A 22,405-nucleotide genomic window follows, 5' to 3' on the forward strand; every position below is an offset into this window, starting at 1 on the left:
AGTGAGTGGCTGCAGAAGTCCATCGAGTGAGGCTGAAGGAGGAAGTGAGAGATAAAAGATATGACTTCCTGTAAAGGGGGAACGTTTCGTCTGAAGCAGAAGGTTCCACAAATCCCACACACATCACAGTGCAATGGTTTTTTATTTTGCCCTGCTATGTAAGTGCAAGCACCATCAGCAAGTGTTATGCAGGCTTTTTTATAGTATGACTGAAGCCATTAAATAACTGCAAGCTGATCGGAAGTCAATTACTAGTCTGTTTACAAAGATCGATGAACATCATGTGGAGAAGCCTAAAGACACGACTTCAGAGAATACTGTGTGCACAGAATGATTTTTTTGCCACGTTGACACATTCAGTATTTTGTCAGTATCTCTAAGGTAAACCAGGAGTGGGTGATAAATACAAAAGTGGTGACGTGTTTCTATTATACGTTTCCTCTGATTGTTCCACTCCTGTTTTTGGTTTACAAATACTGAGGTAAAAAACTCACCAAATACTCAACTTGTGAACTTGGCCTACATAAGATTGATTTGCACTCATACAATATCATAGTTATCGACAGCACATCAGCTATTTCCATATTGCAACATGCTGCCAAAAACGATGATTTTTGATCCAGCTTAAAATCATCGCTTCAGATGAACAAGCGAGAAGGTAGCAGATGTGTTGGTGGGGATGATGGTTCTGTGGGGACGAGGTTTCAGTGATTTGTGAAGTAGAACAGAGTGTGTAAGATCAATGTATTGCTATAGGGAGCAGAGAGAGAGGGATATGACATTTTGTTAACAGGGAATGATTGCGCCATGAGGGTGAGCTGTGGTTCTTCTGAAGAAGAGTGACGTTAATTACTCTGCAGGGAAGATGGGGCTTTAAGGGGGAGATTTAGGGAGAAGAGGGAATGGTAAGGTGTAGGGGTGCAAATGGGGAGATCAGTAAGAAGGAGATGTCGTTGCAGGGATGGAGGGGACAGATAGTGCTGTGAGAGGGAAATGTAGTGATGGATAGGAGGATGTGGGTGTCGAAGATGTAGGAAGAGTAAATGAATATTTGGAAAACAAAAAGCGCAACAGGGTCTTATCCGGTATAAAGGGAAAAAATAAAACACAGATTGTGCTCACCTTGTAGGGTTGTGACAGTCACAACTCCTTTTGCTTGATTGTGGAAGGAGAAGTGGAAAAATGGATATAATGGTGCAGTGCCAATGTTCCACAAGTCTACGAGAAGAGAATGAAGTATATCTTAATGCGTTTTTATTTGGCAGCGCATTTCAAAGCATGCATAACTTCTTCAACAGACCAAACCGCAATAATTAAGATTATTGTGGTTTGTCCTGATGAAGTTTTGCATGCTTTGAATTGCATTAACAAATAAAAAACGCATTTAAATATACGTATATACTCGTGTATAAGCCGAGATTTTAAGCCCATTTTTTTGGGTTGAAAGTCCTCCTCTCGGCTTATACGCGAGCCATATACCGGGGGTGGGTGGGTGAGGAGAAGCGGGGGTGTCAGAGATCATACTCACCTCTCCTGGCACTTCTCTGCAGCCCCTGCTTCTTCCATTCAGCGGTCACGTGGTACCGCTCATTAAACTCATGAATATGCGCATATTTATGAGTTTAATGAGCGGTACCACGTGACCAACTGAATGCAGGAAGCAGACGGCAGAGGAGAAGCAGGGGCTGCAGAGAAGTGCCAGGAGAGGTGAGTATGACGGGGGCAGAGTTATATTCACCTGTCCCCGTTCCAAGTTGTGCCCCGCTGTGTCTCCGGGTCCTCCTGCCGTGACGGCAGAGGGCGCGATGACGTAGTCAGTGTGTGCCCTCTGCTGTCACTGCAGAGAGCCAGGAGACAGAGTGGTGGATGGCAATGGAACAGGGACAGGTGAATATCTCCGGTGCCGGGGGCTCAGGACACCAGCACCTGCCCCCAGTGACGGAGAGGTGAGTATGTCATTTTTTTATTGCAGCAGCAGCGGCAGCAGCAAATAAGGGGTATATATGGAGCATCTTATGGGGCAGTATTAACCCTTGTGCAGCAGCATATGAGGGGTATTTATGGGGAAGCATTAACCCTTGTGCAGCAGCATATGAGGGGTATTTATGGGGCAGCATTAACCCTTGTGCAACAGCATATGGGGGGTATTTATGGGGCAGCATTAACCCTTGTGCAGCAGCATATGGGGGGTATTTATGGGGCAGCATTAACCCTTGTGCAGCAGCATATGGGGGTATTTATGGAGCATCTTATGGGGCAGCATTAACACTTGTCCAGCAGCATATTATGGGGGGTATTTATGGAGCATCTTATGGGGCAGCATTAACCCTTGTGCAGCAGCATATGGGGGGTATTTGTGGAGCATCTTATGGAGCAGCATTAACCCTTGTGCAGCAGCATATTATGGGGGTATTTATGGAGCATCTTATGGGGCAGCATTAACCCTTGTGTAGCAGCATATGGGGGGTATTTATGGAGCATCTTCTTGGGCCAGCATTAACCCTTGTGCAGCAGCATATGGGGGTTTTATCTATGGAGCATCTTCTTGGACCACATTTTAACCCTAGGCTTATATGCGGGTCAATTAGTTTTCCCAGTTTTTTGTGGCAAAATTAGGGGGGGGTCGGCTTATACACGGGTCGGCTTATACATGAGTATATACGGTACTTCATTGTCTTCTCATAGCCTGGTGGAACATTGACAGAGTGGCATTACATCCATTTTTCCACTGGTCTACAAAAATGTGGGAAGAAAACATATCCCTGAGGATAAGAGGGCAATGGGAACAATGGTGGAGTTTGTAATTTAACAATGATCATAAATGCCTTGCTGTGGATAACATAGAGAGCACTTGGAGAATGGCAAATGTGGTTATTTGTAGATGAGAATGAATGGACCCAGGTGCCTAATGAACATAATTCTGGCTGTCTGCTACTGGCTCTGAAGACTAGTGAGTGTCATGCTTCCAGTTGGCACATGTGGTTCATGGACCCACTGGGCCAAGGGGCTGGTCTTGCCTGGGATAGCTAAGCATCTACCTGGTGATCATTGGAACTCCTGAAGGTGGAGTCAGGCTTGAGCTGCAGGTAGACGCCAGGTACCACCCTCAAGTAGTCAATGGTACTGCAGCTACAAATCCCAAGGGTTGGATTCGCTGTATGGGGAGATACGACTGGAGTCACTGGTGAGCAGGATTCGGAGACTGACAGGGAGTCCAGATAACTTGGATCTCAGGGATAGGTTCTCACAATTTATCGAGAATCAGTTCAGGTTCCGCCGACGTGGTTTCAGGATTCGGATTCAAGCACTACTGGAGTGGTTTCGGGTTCAGGTACCGCTGAAGCGGTTTTGCGTACAGGTACTGCTGGAGCAGCTTCAGATTCAGGTACAGCTGGAGCGGTTTCAGGTTCAGGTACACACTATAGTAGACTAATGGGACGACTTTTGATTTATGAAATAGAAATTAAAACTATGTTCTCTTTCTTTGGCTATTATTTTTTTTTTACATAAAGGTAATCTAGACAAGCTGGTCGAACAATAATTTTGACACAAAGTATACATATCTATAAGTATTTTTGTATAACACTTAAAATTTTCCATGGTTCATCAAAGGAAAGAACACAACTAACAAGAAGGACCTACCTCTTTTGGTGAAAGTATGGAGATATAATCTTCATATATATTTCTAGCCTTTTCCTCAACTAATTTCTTGTTTTGTTCATTCTTTAGGTCTTCACATGCAAGCCAGAAAAGTAGATTTTCTTCACTGTATTCTGTGCGTAAAAATTCTCGGAAGAGATTTCTTCCCGCAGGACTCTTCATCATCTTGTCAAAATTGTGAGACCAAGTTAGAATTTCCTCCATGGTTGGAATTTGGCTGAAAATTAGGATGTCTTATTAATATACTCTTATATGTATTCGGAACCAATTACAGTGATTATACAGAGTGAATAGTTTTTTGACAAATTAAACCTTAAAAAGATAGTACAAGTACTAGTGGATGAACCAGGCTTGGACTAACACCATTTTATTATTTTTAATTTATCAATAGTACTGTAGACATGAAATAAGCAACTTCACAATATATCTTATCCCAGAAATCTTCTTTTTCTCCTGGATTGAACCTTCATCCTCAATTCAGGAGTAAAATCTGTGTCAGGAGAAGACAGAGGTTACCATTACTGAGACAGGAGATGACAGTTGGTGATTTTAAAATTCTATGGAAGGCAGTAGAGGAGCGAGGAGCTAGAAGCAGACAAAGACATTGTGCTGCAAGTTCTCCTGAAACGTCACTTACAGTTCTCTATTGAACTTTATAAGCACCAACTCTCATCTTCTATCTCAGCAATGGGGCAATCTGTGTTCACGGAGGACTGATTTTACTCAGAAATTGAGAATATTGGGAACTGATCAAGTTCAAGAGCAGAAAGAAGCACATTTCTGTGATAAAATATTTATTGAAAAAAAACGTAAATCAACAATTTTAACTACACTTTAAATGGAGATACAGCATCTGTTATTAAGAGACCACTTTCAAATGTTCAGTTTCTCTGATGTTTCTCTTTATAGGTATGTTTTTGAGTAAAATGTAAATTGTTCTTTTAGTCTATAAACTTCTGACAACATGTCTCCGATTTTCCAAGCAATAAATTTTGTATTTTTTTTCTGACAAAGAAAAATGGTCAAAATTAAAAAAAACAGTGCTTTCAGACCTCAAATAATGCAAAGAAAACAAGTTCATAATAATTTAGAAACAACAATACTAATGTTTTAACTCAGGAAGAGTTCTGAAATCAATATTTTGTGGAATAACCATGATTTTTAATCACAGCTTTCATGCGTCTTGGCATGCTTGCCACCAGTCTTTCACACTGCTTCTGGCGCAAAAATTTAAGCAGTTCTTCTTTGTTTGATGGCTTGTGACTATCCATCTTCCTCTTGATTACATTCCAGAGGTTTTCAATGGGGTTCAGGTCTGGAAAATGGGCTACCCATGACAGGGTTTTGATGTGGTGGTCTCTTAATTTTTTCCAGAGTTGTATAGAGTTATTACAGAGTGATCTATTTCAAGTGTTGATTTTTGTTAATGTTGATGATTATGGCTTACAGCCAATGACAACCCAAAAGTCATTATCTCAGTAAATTAGAATTCCTTATAACACCAGCTTGAAAAAATGATTTTAAAATCCGAAATTTTGGCCTACTGAAATGTATGTTCAGTAAATGCACACAATACTTGGTCGGGGCTCCTTTTCCATCAATTACTGCATCAATGTGGCGTGGCATGGTGGCGATCAGCCTGTGGCACTGCTGAGGTGTTATGGAAGCCCAGGTTGCTTTGATAGCAGCCTTCAGCTCGTCTGCATTGTTGGGTCTGGTGTCTCTCATCTTCCTCTTGACAATACCCCATAGATTCTCTATGGGGTTAAGGTCACACAAGTTTGCTGGCCAATCAAACACAGTGATACTGTTGTTTTAAACCAAGAACTGGTACTTTTGGCAGTATGGACAGGTGCCAAGTCCTGCTGGAGAATTACATTTCCAACTCCAAAAAGATTGTCGGCAGAGGGAAGCATGAAGTGCTCTAAAATTTCTTAGTAGACGGCTGTGCTGGCTTTGGTTTTGATAAAACACAGTGGACCTACACTAGCAGATGACATGGCTCCTGAAACCATCATTGCTTGTGGATACTTTACAGTATACCTTGGAAATCAAGGTTCCAGAGTTTAGAGAAAGAGTTGAGAGACTGACAGTCCAAGCTGCTTGATGTCTAGTGTGAAGTCTCCACAGTCAGTGATGGTTTGGGGAGCTAAGTCATGGAAATTTCATTCTACAGCAGGACTTGGCACCTGTCCACCCTGCCAAAAGTACCAATACCTCATTTAAAAACAGCAGTATCACTGTGTTTGATTGGATAGCAAACTCACCAGACCTTAACCCCATAAAGAATCTATGGGATAATGTCAATAGGAAGATGAGAGACACCAGACCCAACAATGCAGACCAGCTGAAGGCTGCTATCAAAGCAACCTGGGCTTCCATAATACCTCAGCAGTGCCACAGGCTGATTGCCTACATGCCACGCTGCACTGATGCAGTAATTGATGTTAAAGGAGCCCCGACCAAGTATTGAGAGCATTTACTGAATATACACTTCAGTAGGCCAACATTTCGGATTTTGAAATCATTTTTTCAAGCTGGTGTTATAAAGTATTCTAATTTACTGAGATAATGAGTTTTGAGTTTTCACTGGCTGTAAGCCATAATCATCATCATTAACAGAAATAAACACTTGAAATACATCACTCTGTTTGTAATGACTCTATATAATATGAGTTTCACTTTTTGTATTGAAGAACTGAAATACATTTTGATTATATTCTAATTTTGTGAGAAGCACCTGTATATAGAAAAATCTCTAGTGATTCCACATATAGTTACCATAAATTAAGATCTAACAGCATCAAAAAAGAAAAGTACAGCCCAAAGTCTACAAAAGATGTAATATATCACTGTGCTAAGTCAAAAAGCATAGCAGAAAAAAGTAATACCACAGTGTATGCAAGGTACAACAGATATGAAATGTAAACATTTTAAGCAGGGATATTCATCCACCAGACACCGACTCACGTTTCACAGTTGCTTCGTTAGGGGTCCTGTTGCTTTTTATTTTTGTCTTTTTACAGGAGACATTATATGAGTATTTTTGTTGTTTATTATTTTCTATTTTTTACTTGGAACCAGAGCTTCAGTGGAATGGGTGTAAGGTGAGTATAACTTTGTTTATTTTCAAATACATTTGTAAAACAATCTGCATTTTTATTTAAAATAAAGGACTTTATTCTGGGCTGGTTTTTCACTGACCATATGACTGCTGGGCTTGACGTTACCTGAAAAAACAAAGGTGACATCAACTGTACGACTATGAAACCCACTTGCCACCGCCAAAGGGCAAGTTGGAAGTGTCGGGCAGAGCATTAGAATTTGCACATCTAATATATGCGCCTTTTCTGGGGCTGCTATTTTTAGGCTGGGGAGGGCCATATCCATGGCCCTTTACCAGCCTGAGAATACCAGACCCCAGCTGTCTGCTTTAGCTTGCCTGGCTGTCAAAAATGGGGGGCACACACGCTGTTTTTTTTAAATTATTTATTTAAATAAAAAAAAAACGTGGGGACCCCTCTATTCTTGATTACCAGCCATGAGAAAGCTGACAGCTTAGGGTTTCAGCCCGCAACTGTCAGTTTTGCCATGCTGGCTTTCAAAAAAAGAGGGGAACTAGAGCCATTTTTTTAATATTAATTTCTAGTGCAGTCTGATGAATACTACGATCCGCCGCATTTGCTCTCGCTGTTGTTAGTGACAGCAGGCATAGGTTGATGGGATTAGTAATCTCTAATCAGCTGAAAGACTCTGTGACTGGTGGTAAACATTTTACCGCCAGTCACAGCTGCTATCTCTCGCTGCCATCTGACAACGTGGAGCCATAGCTCTCTTACCGGCAGTAATGATCTTACCGCCAATCACAGGCAGTGTTTGCCGCACTGTCATGCAGATACTAAGAATGGGGTCAGGGCTCGGGTACTGTTCTGGTACCCAAACCGAACTTTTTTTAGCTGTCTGGCTGGACCCAAACATCCAGGGGTATGCCTATCACTACACATCAGTATTTCATAGTGCCAGACCCGAACTTAATTCCAAAGTTCAGTTCAGGAACCAGAACTATAGCCGAACTTGAAACAGAGCCCGGACCCCATTGACAAGAATGGGGACCTTAACTCTCTCTCTCTCACTCCTTCTCTCTCCCCCTGAACTCCGAACATTGAATCATATTTCTGGGAGAAGTCCGTGTTCAGCGTTTTGCAGCAGACACTAATTGTCAGGTACGAACTCCGAACTTTTAAATTCGAGTTTGTTCATCTCTAACGTCATCACTGTTTGTATGCCATAACCATGACTGGAACTTAGAGAGAAAACCTATAATTGCAAGATTGACAGCTGTTCTGTGCAGGGCCGCCATCAGGGCATGACAGGCCTTACATGTGTATGGGGCCCGGTGATTATGGGGCCCGACCATGCTGGCAGCCCGATCCGCGCTGGGGCCCCCCTACATTTTATTCAGGCTTCTGCAGCTTTATTTTAAATTCAGACTCAGCGCCTGCCGGGCCCCCCGAGCCCCTCGGGCAGGCCCCCCCCCGCACCATGGTCCAGCCAGCGCCGAAATCCCCCCCCTACACAATGGTCCAGCCAGAACTCCGCCCTCACCTGACGTCACACACTGCTCTGCTCCTCCACTTCCTCATTCAGTCAGTGTGCCACGTGGGACTGGGAGAGGGAGGGAGCCTCGTCGCTGGAGCACAGCCAGATAACAAGGTAAGAAGAATTTTTTTTTTTTTTTTGAGAGCGGCTATCCAGGGGGCCCAGGGCAGAATGCTGGGGGCAGAATGCTGGATGCTGGGGGCAGAATGCTGGACGCTGGGGGCAGAATGCTGGATACTGGGGGAAGAATGCTGGATGCTGGGGGCAGAATGCTGGATGCTGGGGGCAGAATGCTGGATGCTGGGGGCAGAATGCTGGACGCTGGGGGCAGAATGCTGGACGCTGGGGGCAGAATGCTGGGGGCAGAATGCTGGGGGCAGAATGCTGGACATGGGGCAGAATGCTGGGGGCAGAATGGACACGGGGCAGAAAGCTGGACGCTGGGGCAGAATGCTGGACATGGGGCATAATACTGGACACTGGGGGCAGAATGGACATGGGGCAGAATGCTGGACGCTGGGGGCAGAATTCTGGACATGGGGCATAATGCTGGATGCTGGGGGCAGAATGGACATGGGGCACAATGCTGGACGCTGGGGGCAGAATGCTGGATATGAGGGCAGACTGTGAGACGGGGCAGAATGCTGGACATGAGGCAGAAGAATGCTGGACGCTGGGGCAGAATTCTGGACATGGGGCAGAATGCTCGAAGCTGGGGCAGAATGCTGGAGACTGAGGCAGAATGCTGGACGCTGGGGGCAGAATGCTGGACATGGGGGCAGGCTGTGAGCTGGGGCAGAATGCTGGATGCTGCGGGCAGAATGCTGGATGCTGGGGGTAGAATACAAGACACTGGTGCAGAATGCTGGACATGGGGGCAGAATGTGACAGTGAGACACAGGAGGGGGCAGAATGTGACAGTGAGACACAGGAGGGGGCAGAATGTGACAGTGAGACACAGGAGGGGGCAGAATGTGAAACACCGGGCATGATTGGAGACAGATGGGGCAGGGTCATGGGGCAGGATGGATACGATTTAGACAGATTGGTCAGGAGGGGAGAACATATGAGGCAGAATGGATACTGATGAGGGTGGGATGGGAGAACATATGGCTGAAGCCAGGAATGAGACACACGGGGGTTAGGATGGGGGATATTATTACCATAGGGGCTAATTAAGGGATATTATTACTGCAGTGATGTATTTATTTTATTTTCTTGAGGATACTGTTGTAAATGGGGGGGCAGTCCTGTTACTGTGTAAAAATGATACTATATCGCCTTTTTTTCTTCATGTGGTGTAATGTAGAAGTTGGGAAAAAATAAGTAATGTGTTCTGCAAGTGGAGCTCTAGATAACTGTGTTATTTCCTGCAGAGACAAGTCCTGGCTGGAAGACGTGATGGCGATCTGTGCTGGATGAAAGATGAAAACCAAAGATGAAGGACTTCACCTAGAGACATCACTGGTGAGTTAGTGTGTTACCTATACACTGACACTATATACAGAGGTCCTGTGTATAATGTCACTGGTGATCACCGTTACCTGTACATTATATACAGAGCTCCTGTGCATAATGTCATTGATCACTATATTACCTGTACACAGACACTGCATACTAAGTACAGATCTTGTGTGTATAATGTCTCTTATGGTCATAGTATTGTTTTTTTTATTAATGTCAGTATTGTAGTATTCAGTCTCCATGTGGTGGTAATATGTGGTCTGGGCGTGGTGCAGTGGTATTTGTCCTTTGTATATTCTATTATTTGGTCACTTTGTGGTGGTAATTTGCGGTCTGTTCATGGTGCGGTGGTATTTGTTCCTTGTATGTGATATTATTCGGTCACTATGGTAGTAATATGTGGTCTGGTCATGGTATGGCGGTATTTGTTCCTTGTATGTCTTATTATAGGTCACTATGTGGTGGTAATATGTGGTCTGGACATGGTGTAGTGGTATTTGTTCCTTGTATGTGGTGGTAAGTTGTGGTCTGGACATGGTGCGGTGGTATTTGTTCCTTGTATGTGATATTATTGGTCATTTTAAAAAATTGAAAAATAAATAAAAATATACCTAAATTGTATTGCATATTTTAACAAATATTTAATAGGGTACAGTAGAGTAGGGCCTGGCCAAAAGTGTCTACCCTGTTATGGTGGCGGCTTAAAACAATCTTTTGGCCAAAGCAAAAGCTGCTGGCTATATGTGTGACCTGGTGATGGGAACTGTTAATGTGTGATAGGTGAGAAGTGGAGTTTTTCCAAGAGAGAGCGGTGGGACTGTGGACAGTTCGAGGGGTGGAGGCGGGGCTGGATGGAGCCTGGGCGGAGTCTAAAGGGGGCCCCGAAAATGTTGCCAGTATGGGGCCCCGAAATTCCTAGTGGCAGCCCTGGTTCTGTGTTTTCGAGACAATCCTGGTTTTAGCATACAAATACTGATGAGATATTGATCAAGAATACTGATGTATGAATGAGTCCGTACTTAGTAAATGCTACTGTTACTAGTGTGAAAGATGATATAATTTCCAGAATTGTAGCAAGAATGTATATTCTCATGTATTCGTATCCGTGCATGCAGTCAGTTGGTATACTTTGCTCTCTGCTTCAGAAGAATGTTTTCCCACTGATCATATACTTTCAGTGGGCCAATATCTTGATGTCTGGCTTTGTAAACATATATTTGATTCCCAAGAAACAGTTTAAAATAGCTGTTTTCAAACAGTCTGATCTCTGATTTTTGGCTGCTTTTGCATATGAGGTTAAACTGTAATTTGGTTATAGGCCAAAATAAAGATGTGCTCTACCTTCCCAGAGCAAAAGGATTTCCCAGCCTCAGATGCTGTGGGAAATCTGTGGAATTCAGATGCATAACGTGCGCCTCCGTGCATTCCACAGCAATATCCCAGAATGCACAATATTTTACTCCAAAGTGCTAGTTTTCACATGAGAACAGGTAAGATTGTTACTGGGGAAGATGAAAAAAATTTAGAAGCTGTAATTAGCAAAATACTAATCATCAGTGTACAAAGATGAATTGCAATTATAAACAGTAATAAATATAAATTTGAGACTTCCTTAACACATAGGTATCATTTAATCGCTCCATGAAAGAAGTACAAGCAAAAATTGCTTAGTAAATAGGGAATTACCGTAACAACCAATACACAACAGTTTCATTGTTATGTTCTCCAGAAAAATGGTGCACTCCCTTAATGACTGCCGATAGGCATTAAAACGGCAGCCACTAACGGGCTTTATTCCCTCATCGTCATTTTAAAACAGTGATTGGGAATAAGGGTATAGTGCCCCCCAGAATCCGAAAATCTCCAGTCTCTTTGCTACCGGGAGGGGGGGGGGGGTAGCTGAGACCCTTGAGAACATGATCAGATTTTCCGGTCCCCGATCACCTGATGGAAGTTATTCAAAGAATAACGGCGATCAAGTAAAAAAAAAAAAGTGTGCTGGCTATGAAAATGATTTCTTTCTTTTCTGGCATGATAAACATGTCAGATGAGAGAGAAATGATGCTCCGAGCTTATCGATACCTCCGCCATCCCCCAAGCCCTTCTGTTCTGTCCCTCTGCCTCCTCTTCCTGAAAAAAAATCTGCTGGCTGGCACTCAGTAAGAGCGGGGATTTTTCCTATTGGTTCCTTTTGATCACTGTGATATGACAGTGATGAAAAGCCAATAGTTAGTAAATCATCCCCCATGTTTAATTTATAAATTTTTTTTCATTCTTTGCCATTAGGTTTGGGGATAGGTTTGGCTAACGGTTAGGGTTGGGCCAAGGGTTAGGGTTGGGCTAAGAGATAGGGTTGGGCTAAGCGTTATGGTTGGGTTTAAAGTTGAGTTTTTTAAAAAGTTAAAAATAAATGATGACGATATGACGACTAGTGTCGAGCACAAGTGCTTGCTACTAGAGATGAGCGAATTTGTTCGGATTTTGTCCCTGAATCTGTTTTTGACACATTCGGGCCATATTCGAACACTATCCGTGCAGAATGTATGATCGGTTCCGAACATATTTGGTAATTTTTACTCCCATTGACTCTAATGACGTTTGTATACAGTTAGGTCCATATATATTTGCACAGAGACAACATTTTTCTAATTTTGGTTCTAGACATTACCACAATGAATTTTAAACAAAACAATTCAGATGCAGTTGAAGTTCAGACTTTCAGCTTTCATTTGAGGGTATCCACATTAAAATTGGATGAAGGGTTTAGGAGTTTCAGCTCCTTAACATGTGCCACCCTGTATTTAAAGGGACCAAAAGTAATTGGACAGATTAAATAATTGTAAATAAAATGTTCATTTCTAGTACTTGGTTGAAAACCCTTTGTTGGCAATGACTGCCTGAAGTCTTGAACTCATGGACATCACCAGACGCTGTGTTTCCTCCTTTTTGATGCTCTGCCAGGCCTTCACTGCGGTGGTTTTCAGTTGCTGTTTGTTTGTGGGCCTTTCTGTCTGAAGTTTAGTCTTTAACAAGTGAAATGCATGCTCAATTGGGTTAAGATCAGGTGACTGACTTGGCCATTCAAGAATTTTCCACTTCTTTGCTTTAATAAACTCCTGGGTTGCTTTGGCTTTATGATTTGGGTCATTGTCCATCTGTAGTATGAAACGATGACAAATCAGTTTGGCTGCATTTGGCTGGATCTGAGCACACAGTATGGCTCTGAATACCTCAGAATTCATTCGGCTGCTTCTGTCCTATGTCACATCATCAATAAACACTAGAGACCCAGTGCACCTGGCAGCCATGCATGCCCAAGCCATCACACTGCCTCCGCCGTGTTTTACAGATGATGTGGTATGCTTTGGATCATGAGCTGTACCACGCCTTCGCCATACTTTTCTCTTTCCATCATTCTGGTAGAGGTTGATCTTGGTTTCATCTGTCCAAAGAATGTTCTTCCAGAACTGTGCTGGCTTTTTTAGATGTTTTTTAGCAAAGTCCAGTCTAGCCTTTTGATTCTTGATGCTTATGAGTGGCTTGCACCCTGCAGTGAACCCTCTGTATTTACTTTCATGCAGTCTTCTCTTTATGGTAGATTTGGATATTGATATGCCTACCTCCTGGAGAGTGTTGTTCACTTGGTTGGCTGTTGTGAGCTCATTTTCGGGTTTGCCTCTGGCTTCTGGTGAGGGTTATGGAGCTGGCTGTGCTGACAGAGGAGTAGTGAGTTCTCTATCTGGACTTCCTCTGTTGGTGAAGGGAGGTAATGAAGCTGAACTAAATGACAGAGACCGGCCACCTGAGGAAGAGGACTGCGATTGGACATCAGGAGTTTCTGATTGGATTTAAGGCAGCCGACTCCCTAGTTTCTTGCTGGTGATTTTTCCTGACTGTGGCTCCTGGTTTCCAGTTTGGTTCCTGCCTTCCTAAAGCTAAGTTTTCTCTGCTATTGTACATATTAGTTTTTGTCTGGTTTCCTTAGCTTTTGTGTTCAGCCAACCCTGGCTGGGACTGGGCTGAATCCCCATTTTTGTCTCTGATCAGTTGATCTCTTTTGCTCTGTCTTCAGAATATACCTGAGTGCTGATATAGTGATTTGAAGTCTAGCGACTTCAGAGCCTTTTTCTATCAGACGTGTTGGATATTCTTTTTGGCAGGGATTTTTGCGTGATTGCAGACAGCAGCTTTTCTTTCCTGTCCTTTCTAGTTAGCGAGGGCCCCATCGTTTGCTCAGCCTATCTTTCTACCTGTGTCTGTGTTTTCATCTTGTTTCACCGACAATACATGTTGGGGGCTGTCTATTTCTTTGGGGTCTGCTCTGGGGCAGTTTAGATTTTCCCTTTCTTTCTTTAGGCTTATTTAGTTCTCCGGCCGTGACGAGGCGTCTAGGACCACCGTAGGCAAGCTTCACGGCTGCTGCTAGTTGTTGTGGATAGGATCAGGGGTCTGCAAACCGCTAGTTACCAACCTCTCCGGTTTTCTGGGCTTAGCTTGCTTTTTGTTTTTTCCTCCTCGGTGACTCATTCATAACAGTTGGCTGTTGTGAAGGGGTTTCTCTTCACCATGAAGGTTATTCTGCGATCATCCACCACTGTTGTCTTCCGTGGGCGCCCAGGTCTTTTTGCATTGATGAGTTCACCAGTGCTTTCTGTCTTTCTCAGGATGTACCAAACTGTAGATTTTGCCACGCCTAATGTTGTAGCAATTTCTCGGATGTGTTTTTTCTGTTTTTGCAGCTTAAGGATGGCTTGTTTCACCTGCATGGAGAGCTCCTTTGACCGCATGTTTCCTTCACAGCAAAACCTTCCAAATACAAGCACCATACCTCAAATCAACTCCAGGCTTTTTATCTGCTTAATTGAGAATGACATAACGAAGAGATTGCACACACCTGTCCATGAAATAGCCTTGGAGTCAATTGTCCAATTACTTTTGGTCCCTTTAAAAACAGGGTGGCACATGTTAAGGAGCTGAAACTCCTAAACCCTTGGTCCAATTTTAATGTGGATACCCTCAAATGATAGCTGAAAGTCTGAACTTAAACTGCATCTGAATTATTTTGTTTAAAATTCATTGTGGTAATGTCTAGACCCAAAATTAGAAAAATGTCTCTGTCCAAATATATATGGACCTAACTGTATGTTCGATGAATATTGCAAAAACGATATGAGAGTCCGATCATATTCGGAACCAAATCTGAACAAATTTGCTTATTTCTACTTGCTATCGAGTTTGTGTGGGGTGCTCAGGTATGCTCCGAGTATCGCCTGCCATACAGAGCAATCTCCACATGTTTTTTGGCTAATAGCTACAAAACATGCGGGGTGGGAACTTGAACATGTCACTCGAGCACCCGCTATACTCGGTGCATACCTGAGCACCCGATGCAAACTCGAGTAGTGAGCACTTACGCTCAACACTACTGACGAGATATTCCATTTGACAATCTCATGTTATAAAATTCTGTGTAGTACCTGTGGGTTCAAAATCCTCACTATACTCCTGGATAAAATCTTTGAGGGGTGTAGTCACCTGTGGGGGGGGGGGGGGTTCCACTGTTTAGGCACATCAGGAACTTTCCAAAAGCGACATAGCATCCGCTCTCAATTCCAGCCATTTTTGCGTTCAAAAAGTCAACTGGTGCTGCTTCCCTTGCGAGCCCTGCCATGTGCCCAAATAGTAGTATTCCTCCACATATGGGGTATTAGCATACTCAGAAGAAGTTGCACAACAAATTTGGGGTTTCAGTTTTCCTGTTACCTTTGTGAAAGTAAAAAACTTGGGGCTAAAGTAACAATACAGTGAAAAAAAGTAAAATGTTCTTTTTTTCCATCCACATTCCAAAAATTCTTGTAAAGCACCTGAAGGGTTAATAAACTTCTTCAATGTTCTTTTCAAGACTTGGAGGTCTACAGTTTTTATAACAGTGTCACTTTAGGGTTTTTTCTGTCATATAGGCACTTCAAATGTGACGTGGTACTTAAAAGAAATGGGTTTGTAAATTTTGTTGGAAAAATAAAAAATTGCTGATCAACTTTAAACCTCCTAACAAAAAATTGTGTTTCAAAAATGATGCAGATGTAAGGTAGACATGTATGAAATGTTATGTATTAATTATTTTGTGTGGTATAACTACTGCGCAGTGACTCGCCAAAAACTGTGCAGAAGAAGGATGAAGACACTGCCCACAGAAGGGTGGATAAGGTTCGGATAATAGCGCAAGTGCAGGGCACAGGCACAGGACTATGGCACCGCAGCTGCACGTCACAGGGCAATGTGACATGCATGAGGGGGGTGGTATGATAATGAAGAATGGAGGCAGATATTTCTTCCCATAGCCTGGAAGAAATCACTAACATAAAAGATTAAAACTAATTTTCTCAAAAATTAGACCGCAGCTATGAGGCATAAAGCTAAGACTATTTTAACCATTACCTTTCATGCATGCACATAGTAATAGCTTAAAAGCGCCCCAGGCGGTGACAGACTCCCTTTAAGTCTTCAGTGGGTATGGAAAGTATTTAGAACCCTTTAAAATTTTCACTCGTTGTTTTATTGCAGCCATTTGGTAAATTCAAAAAAGTTCATTTTTTTCTTATTAATATACACTTTGCACCCCATCTTGACTGAAAAAAACAGAAATGTAGAAATTTTTGCAAATTTATTAAAAAAGAAAAACTGAAATATCACATGGTCATAAGTATTCAGACCCTTTGCTCAGTATTGAGTAGAAGCACTGTTTTTCAGCTAGTACAGCCATGAGTCTTCTTGGGAATGATGCAACAAGTTTTTCACACCTGGATTTGGGGATCCTCCGCCATTCGTCCCTGCACATCCTCTCCAGTTCTGTCAGGTTGGATGGTGAACGTTGGTGGACAGCCATTTTCAGGTCTCTCCAGAGATGCTCAAATGGGTTTAGGTCAGGGCTCTGGCTGGGCCAGTCAAGAATGGTCACAGAGTTGTACTGAAGCTACTCCTTTGTTATTTTAGCTGTGTGCTTATGGTCATTGTCTTGTTGGAAGGTGAACCTTCGGCCAAGTCTGAGGTCCAGAGCACTCTGGAAGAGGTTTTCATCCAGGATATCTCTGTACTTGGCCTCACTCATGTTTCCTTCAATTGAAACCAGTAGTCCTGTCCCTGCAGCTGAAAATCACCCCCATAGCATGATGCTGCCACTGCCATGTTTCACTGCTGGGATTGTATTGGGCAGGTGATAAGCAGTGCCTGGATTTCTCCACACATTCCGCTTAGAATTATCACCAAAAAGTTCTATTTTCGTCTCATCAGACCAGAGAATCTTATTTCTCATATTCTGGGAGTCCTTCATGTGTTTTTTTTTTTTTTTTTAGCAAACTCTGTGTGCTTTCATATGTCTGGCACTGAGGAGAGGCTTCTGTTGGGCCACTCTGGCATAAAGGCCCGACTGTTGGAGGGCTGCAGTGATAGTTGACTTTGTGGAACTTCCTCCCATCTCCCTACTGCATCTGTGGAGCTCAGCCATAGTGATCTTGGGGTTCTGCTTTACCTCTCTCACCAAGGCTCTTCTCCCACGATTGCTCAGTTTGGTTGGACGGCCAGGTCTAGGAAGACTTCTGGTGGTCGAAAACTTCTCCACTTAATGATTATGGAGGCCACTGTGCTCTTAGGAATCTTGAGTACTGCAGAAATTGAATTGTAACGTTGATAAAGGAAAGATATATATCTTAGTACAGTGTTAGCCAGTAGATAGAAAAATATTTGGAATTGAGAGTCCTCAGTGGTTGATACCTTTTAATGGCTAACTGAAAATATGGTAACAAATTGCAAGCTTTCAAAACTACTCAGGTCTATAGACTAATACAAAATCTGAAGAATCACATATTTATACACAACACAGCACAGAACTGTCATTATGGGACAGAGATAAACAGTTGTGTCGATAAATATTGGAACACTTCGTACATAAGGAGTGAAAGTTTTATTGTCCTCTGATTGGGGTCTGGTTCTGTGTTGTGATGCCCCCACAAGGTCTGAAGAGCAAATTCCTTAATTGATGTAAAAAGACATAAATCCATGCGACACATTCATTCCTGCATTGAGTGTGTCAAAGACAAAGACTCTCCTGTCTCTCTGAGATTTGAAGGTACCTTTCAATACAAGTAAATTCATGTCCATGGTGCTGTGATCAGGGATACAAAAATGTTTGGCCACAGCTAGATCCATTCTTTTTTTCTCTTATTGTGTGGCGATGAGAATTCATCATTGTTCTCAGTTTTTGCCCGGTCTCCCCTACAGACCCCCAGTTGGACACTTAGCACAAATAATTAAGTACACCACATTAGATGTGAAGCAGCTGCAAGTACCTGGGATCTTGTAGTCCTGATGTGAATTGGGGATCTTTATCTTGTCCGTGGTCATTATAAATGTGTAGGGTTGGTGGGCCGGACTGGGGGGTGGTCCCTCTCTTTACCACACAGAGACGAGATGGAGGCAGGTTCTGGGTGCAACAGGTCCAAGTTTATTTCACTCGCCGTCCGCCTGACGGCCTCAGAAGTACACCGCACTTCACTTCACCTCACGGCCCTCCGTTTCTAGGGCCCGTTATGCACACCGCACTTTCACACCAGGGACGTACATGCACTTACCGTCCCTTCTTCACTGCTTGACGCTCCTGACAGGTCCGTCACTGTGGCCGCCTAAGGCCCGTAAACCAACAGCAATTTTACTGGTCAGGCGTTGTGTCAAATACGGTGTCCTACACCCGTTGTCACGTCTCTTCTGCGGTTCTTCCTGTCAGGACCACCCCCCTGACGTTCTCTCTCCTTAGTCACCCGGTACGGTTTTCCTCACAGCGCACAAACTGTCGTAGTCCTCCTCTCACTGGAGCTTCCCCTGGGGACTGGAACTTTCTGTAACCCTCCTTCAAATTTATATCTTTCCCGGTTCCCTGTAACTCCGCCCCCCCATGACCGACGGTTTCCTAAGCGCTAAGCTGATGTCAAGTCCTTTGCTCACACTCCTCCCTGCCCTCTAATGGTCAACCCAAGGTACTGCATGTCCACTACACTTTCCTAGCTGTTTCCCCACTGTAGTAACTGACACCTATCTAAACTGTGCAAACCTTTCCTTCTCTATACTGACAGGTCCGTCCGTCCGTCAGGTCACCTTCCCTACACTCTCCCTTAATTTGTCTATTGTCGTCCTCGACAATCGTAATCCCTGCCTTCGTCGTTCTGAAGCTTCACCTACACTCTGTTGTCGGACCAGTTGTTGGGCCAAACCCACTACCCGCGGGGGGCCGAACCATACTGGGAGCACCATGCTCTGAGTAGCCTACTGCTACTCACCAGCGCGCACGCCACATGACGTCTTTCAAACTGGGCTAGGTACACCCATATTCTCTCTATCGCGTGTACCTTCCCCTACTCTCCCCTTCTGTTACCTTCCACTTTCTGGTACGCCATGATCGAGGCCTCACACCTCCCAGATCATTGCCGGCGTCCATCTTTCTCCTTCAGGGGTGTCCGTGGTGTCGGGGACCTGACCTAGGACGGCTGTCTTTTTCACATCTTCCACCTCTTGTACTTTTCTTTCAATTACATGTCATGGTCGGCGTCTCGGTCTCCCAGACCCTCTTCACACATAGACCCCTCTTCGGATCTCACACTTCCCGTTGGTCCCTCAGACCTTCCCTTAGGCTACTTTCACACATCAGTTTTTTGCCGTCAGGCAGGATCCGGCTATTTTTAGAAAAAACGGATCCGGCATAAATTTTGGAGAACTGTAGAAACGGATCCGTTTTTTTGCTGGATCCGTCTAGCAGGTTATATCTGTTTCCTGGGCCTGGCCAATTGGATCTGAGCATGCGCAGACTTAAAAAAACGGATCCGGTGGCTGGATCCGTCTTTTTCTGGATCCGGCGCATTCCGGCGCCCATAGACTTTCATTGTAGCAAAAAGCTGGAAGCGCCGGATCCGGCGCTTCCGGCTTTTTCGCCGGAGACAAAAAACGTTACAGTAGCCGTTTTTTCCAGACGTCAGAATGAGACAAGTAGCCGGATCCGGCAAAAAACGGATGAAACGCAATGCCATCCGGCGCGATCCGGCGCTAATGCAAGTCAATGGGGAAAAACTGGATCCGGCATTGCATTTTGCCGGATCCGGTTTTACAAAAAAAAGCCGGATCGCGCCTGACGGCAAAAAACTGATGTGTGAAAGAGGCCTTACCCGGACCTGTTGCATTTTACTTTTGCATATTATACATCAAACAACTTTATAATAGCACAAGTACCCCATTTTTTATATATTTTTTTTCATTTTCTTTTGCTTTTAAAACCAACATATAACAGTAAAACATCACATGTTCTACTCCCCCCCCCCCCTTCCTTGGACAAGGACACTCCCTCTTCTTGACATCCCCACTTTGCCAGGCTGAATACAACAAAAAAAAAAAAAGAAACTTCCATATTAAACCCCTTTTTTTTTTTTTCGGACGCAACCAGTCCTTGTGCTTGACAAAACATTTCAACGAAATTTCGAAAGTCCAAACCACTTCCTAGTGGCCGGCAGCAAGGGGTCCCACAGCCGTGGAGCTCCCGGGATGTAAGGAGTGTCCGCAACAGTCCTCTTTACAGGGGTTCGCATTCTTCGGACTCCGTCAGTACTGCCACCGCATAATATCCGCGGGGGACAGTATTCTTTATAATATGATACTACGTCCCCCTCCTTCAGAGCCCGGCCGTGCCGTATGGAGGCCACATTAACATAAACCTTTTGACCAATCTGATCTCGGATGAAACCGTAACCTTTTGTAAAGTTAGTGTAAACCAGCCGTCCATTTGATCTCTTAGCCGCCATACCTGCCTCTCCCTTTTCATGAAGCGGTTTCCATATCGCTTGCTCCCGTGCCTTCTTCCCCTTAATAACCTCCGCAACCCAAACGGAGGGTACAGCGCAGGCTCTAGAGTCCGATGGGTGGGGCTCCGCCGAAGAAGAGGGCAGGCAGAGGCAGCCGATGGTTTCTGCGGCCCAGCAGCCGCTGGAGCCGAATGGCGGATGGGAACAGCCGTGTTCTCGGTAGGCTGTGTCACAGGGTCGGCCAAATAGGATGCAGTCGGTTCCAGTACTGGCATAACCATGGCCGCCGAGTAGGCCGCACTCGACATTTTAGCCGGGGCCGGAGTAGTGACCGATTTGACAAATGAGGTCGCTGGTGGCAGGGGAAGCGCAACAGCGCCCTCTAGGATCAGGCTCCGCTCCGGTGGCACCGTGCATGGCGGGTTGGGTGGTTCAGGACTTGGAATGGAGGCCCCGCTCAGTTCATCATAGAGGGAAGGGCCTCCTGTGACCGGCCTCTTGGGTACACAGGCTGCCGCGTTCTGCAGCCAAATGGTGGGGGCCGCTTGCGGAGCCACTGGCGGGGACGGAGGATCTCTCACCTTCCCCGATGCCGCGGCCTCCGTTACGTCATCACGCGGCTCCTTCCACAGTTTCTGCTCTTCACCCTGCCGTCCGACAGGGCTAGCCTCCAGGCTTAGGGGCTCCGTGGGCAGATTCTCGGCCGGTATTCTGGGTGGCCGCTCCCGCTGATTCCGCACAGGCTCCACTTCCCAGCTCACCATCCTGCTGCCTGCTCGTGGCTCAGAAGATGTCACTTTCAGGTGGAGCTCGATATCCCGCCGCCATTGCCACTCAAGGCGGCCGATGCCTCGACACCCGCAGCGTCTCATACCGTCCGGTGGGCAGCACTCGAATGGCGCCAGACAGCCGCAGCCAAACTTTTGCTCTGTGCCACTCCCTCTGCTGGGTGGGGCATTGGCAGGCATTTCCACCCACTTGTCAGGGTCCAGTATGGGGGCGCATCGGCCTCCCGGGACACAGCGCTGGTCCCCGGGGTACGTAGGAGGGGGCCCCAGTCCATTGGGAACAACAGCAAACACCTGGATCTCTCCTCTGCACTGAAGCATCACCGCCATCTTGCGCCATTCCTGGTACCTCCCCGGATCTTCTGCTGGTGACGCAGATACGCCACAGCACTCCCAAATTGTAATCCACAGGTGGGTAATTTGTAATCCACAGGTATTTGTAATCCAAGCAGCGTTGTCCAAGTCTTTCTCCATCCTTTAGGGCAGGCCTGCCACAGAAGATGACGTATTAGCGGCGTGGATCCTGCCGACTACGCCAAGTGTAGGGTCGGTGGGCCAGACTGGGGGGTGGTCCCTTTCTTTACCACACAGAGACAAAACAGAGACGAGATGGAGGCAGGTCCTCGGTGCAACAGGTCCAAGTTTATTTCACTCGCCGTCCACCTGACGGCCTCAGAAGTACACCGCACTTCACTTCACCTCACGGTCCTCCGTTTCTAGGGCCCATTATGCACACTGCACTTTCACACCAGGGACATACATGCACGTACTGTCCCTTCTTCACTGCTTGACGCTCCTGACAGGTCCGTCACTGTGGCCGCCTTAGTCCCGTAAACCAACAGCAATTTTACTGGTCAGACATCGTGTCAAATACGGTGTCCTACACCCGGTATCTCGTCTCTTCTGCAGTTCTTCCTGTCAGGACCACCCCCCTGATGTTTTCTCTCCTCAGTCCCCCTGGTACAGTTTTCCTCACAGCGCACAAACTGTCGTAGTTCTCCGGTCACTGGAGCTCCCCCTGGGGACTGGAACTTTCTGGAACCCTCCTTCAAATTT

The 22,405-nt window shown here is 45.0% G+C and overlaps 1 protein-coding gene across 3 annotated transcripts in view; it reads right to left on the reverse strand.

The window, feature by feature from the left end:
* Positions 1-22,405, reverse strand: part of RGS17 (regulator of G protein signaling 17) — a 223,524-nt gene that overhangs the window by 19,594 nt on the left and 181,525 nt on the right. For all 3 annotated transcript variants that reach the window (XM_073557703.1, XM_073557702.1, XM_073557704.1), the window contains one exon: positions 3,643-3,877. In XM_073557703.1, coding sequence (XP_073413804.1) covers positions 3,643-3,877 — 235 coding nt within the window. The remainder of the gene's footprint in view (positions 1-3,642; positions 3,878-22,405) is intronic.

Source organism: Dendrobates tinctorius, unplaced genomic scaffold, assembly GCF_039654945.1.
Source record: "Dendrobates tinctorius isolate UK_male_01 unplaced genomic scaffold, ASM3965494v1 ptg000250l, whole genome shotgun sequence".
Lineage (NCBI taxonomy): Eukaryota > Metazoa > Chordata > Amphibia > Anura > Dendrobatidae > Dendrobates > Dendrobates tinctorius.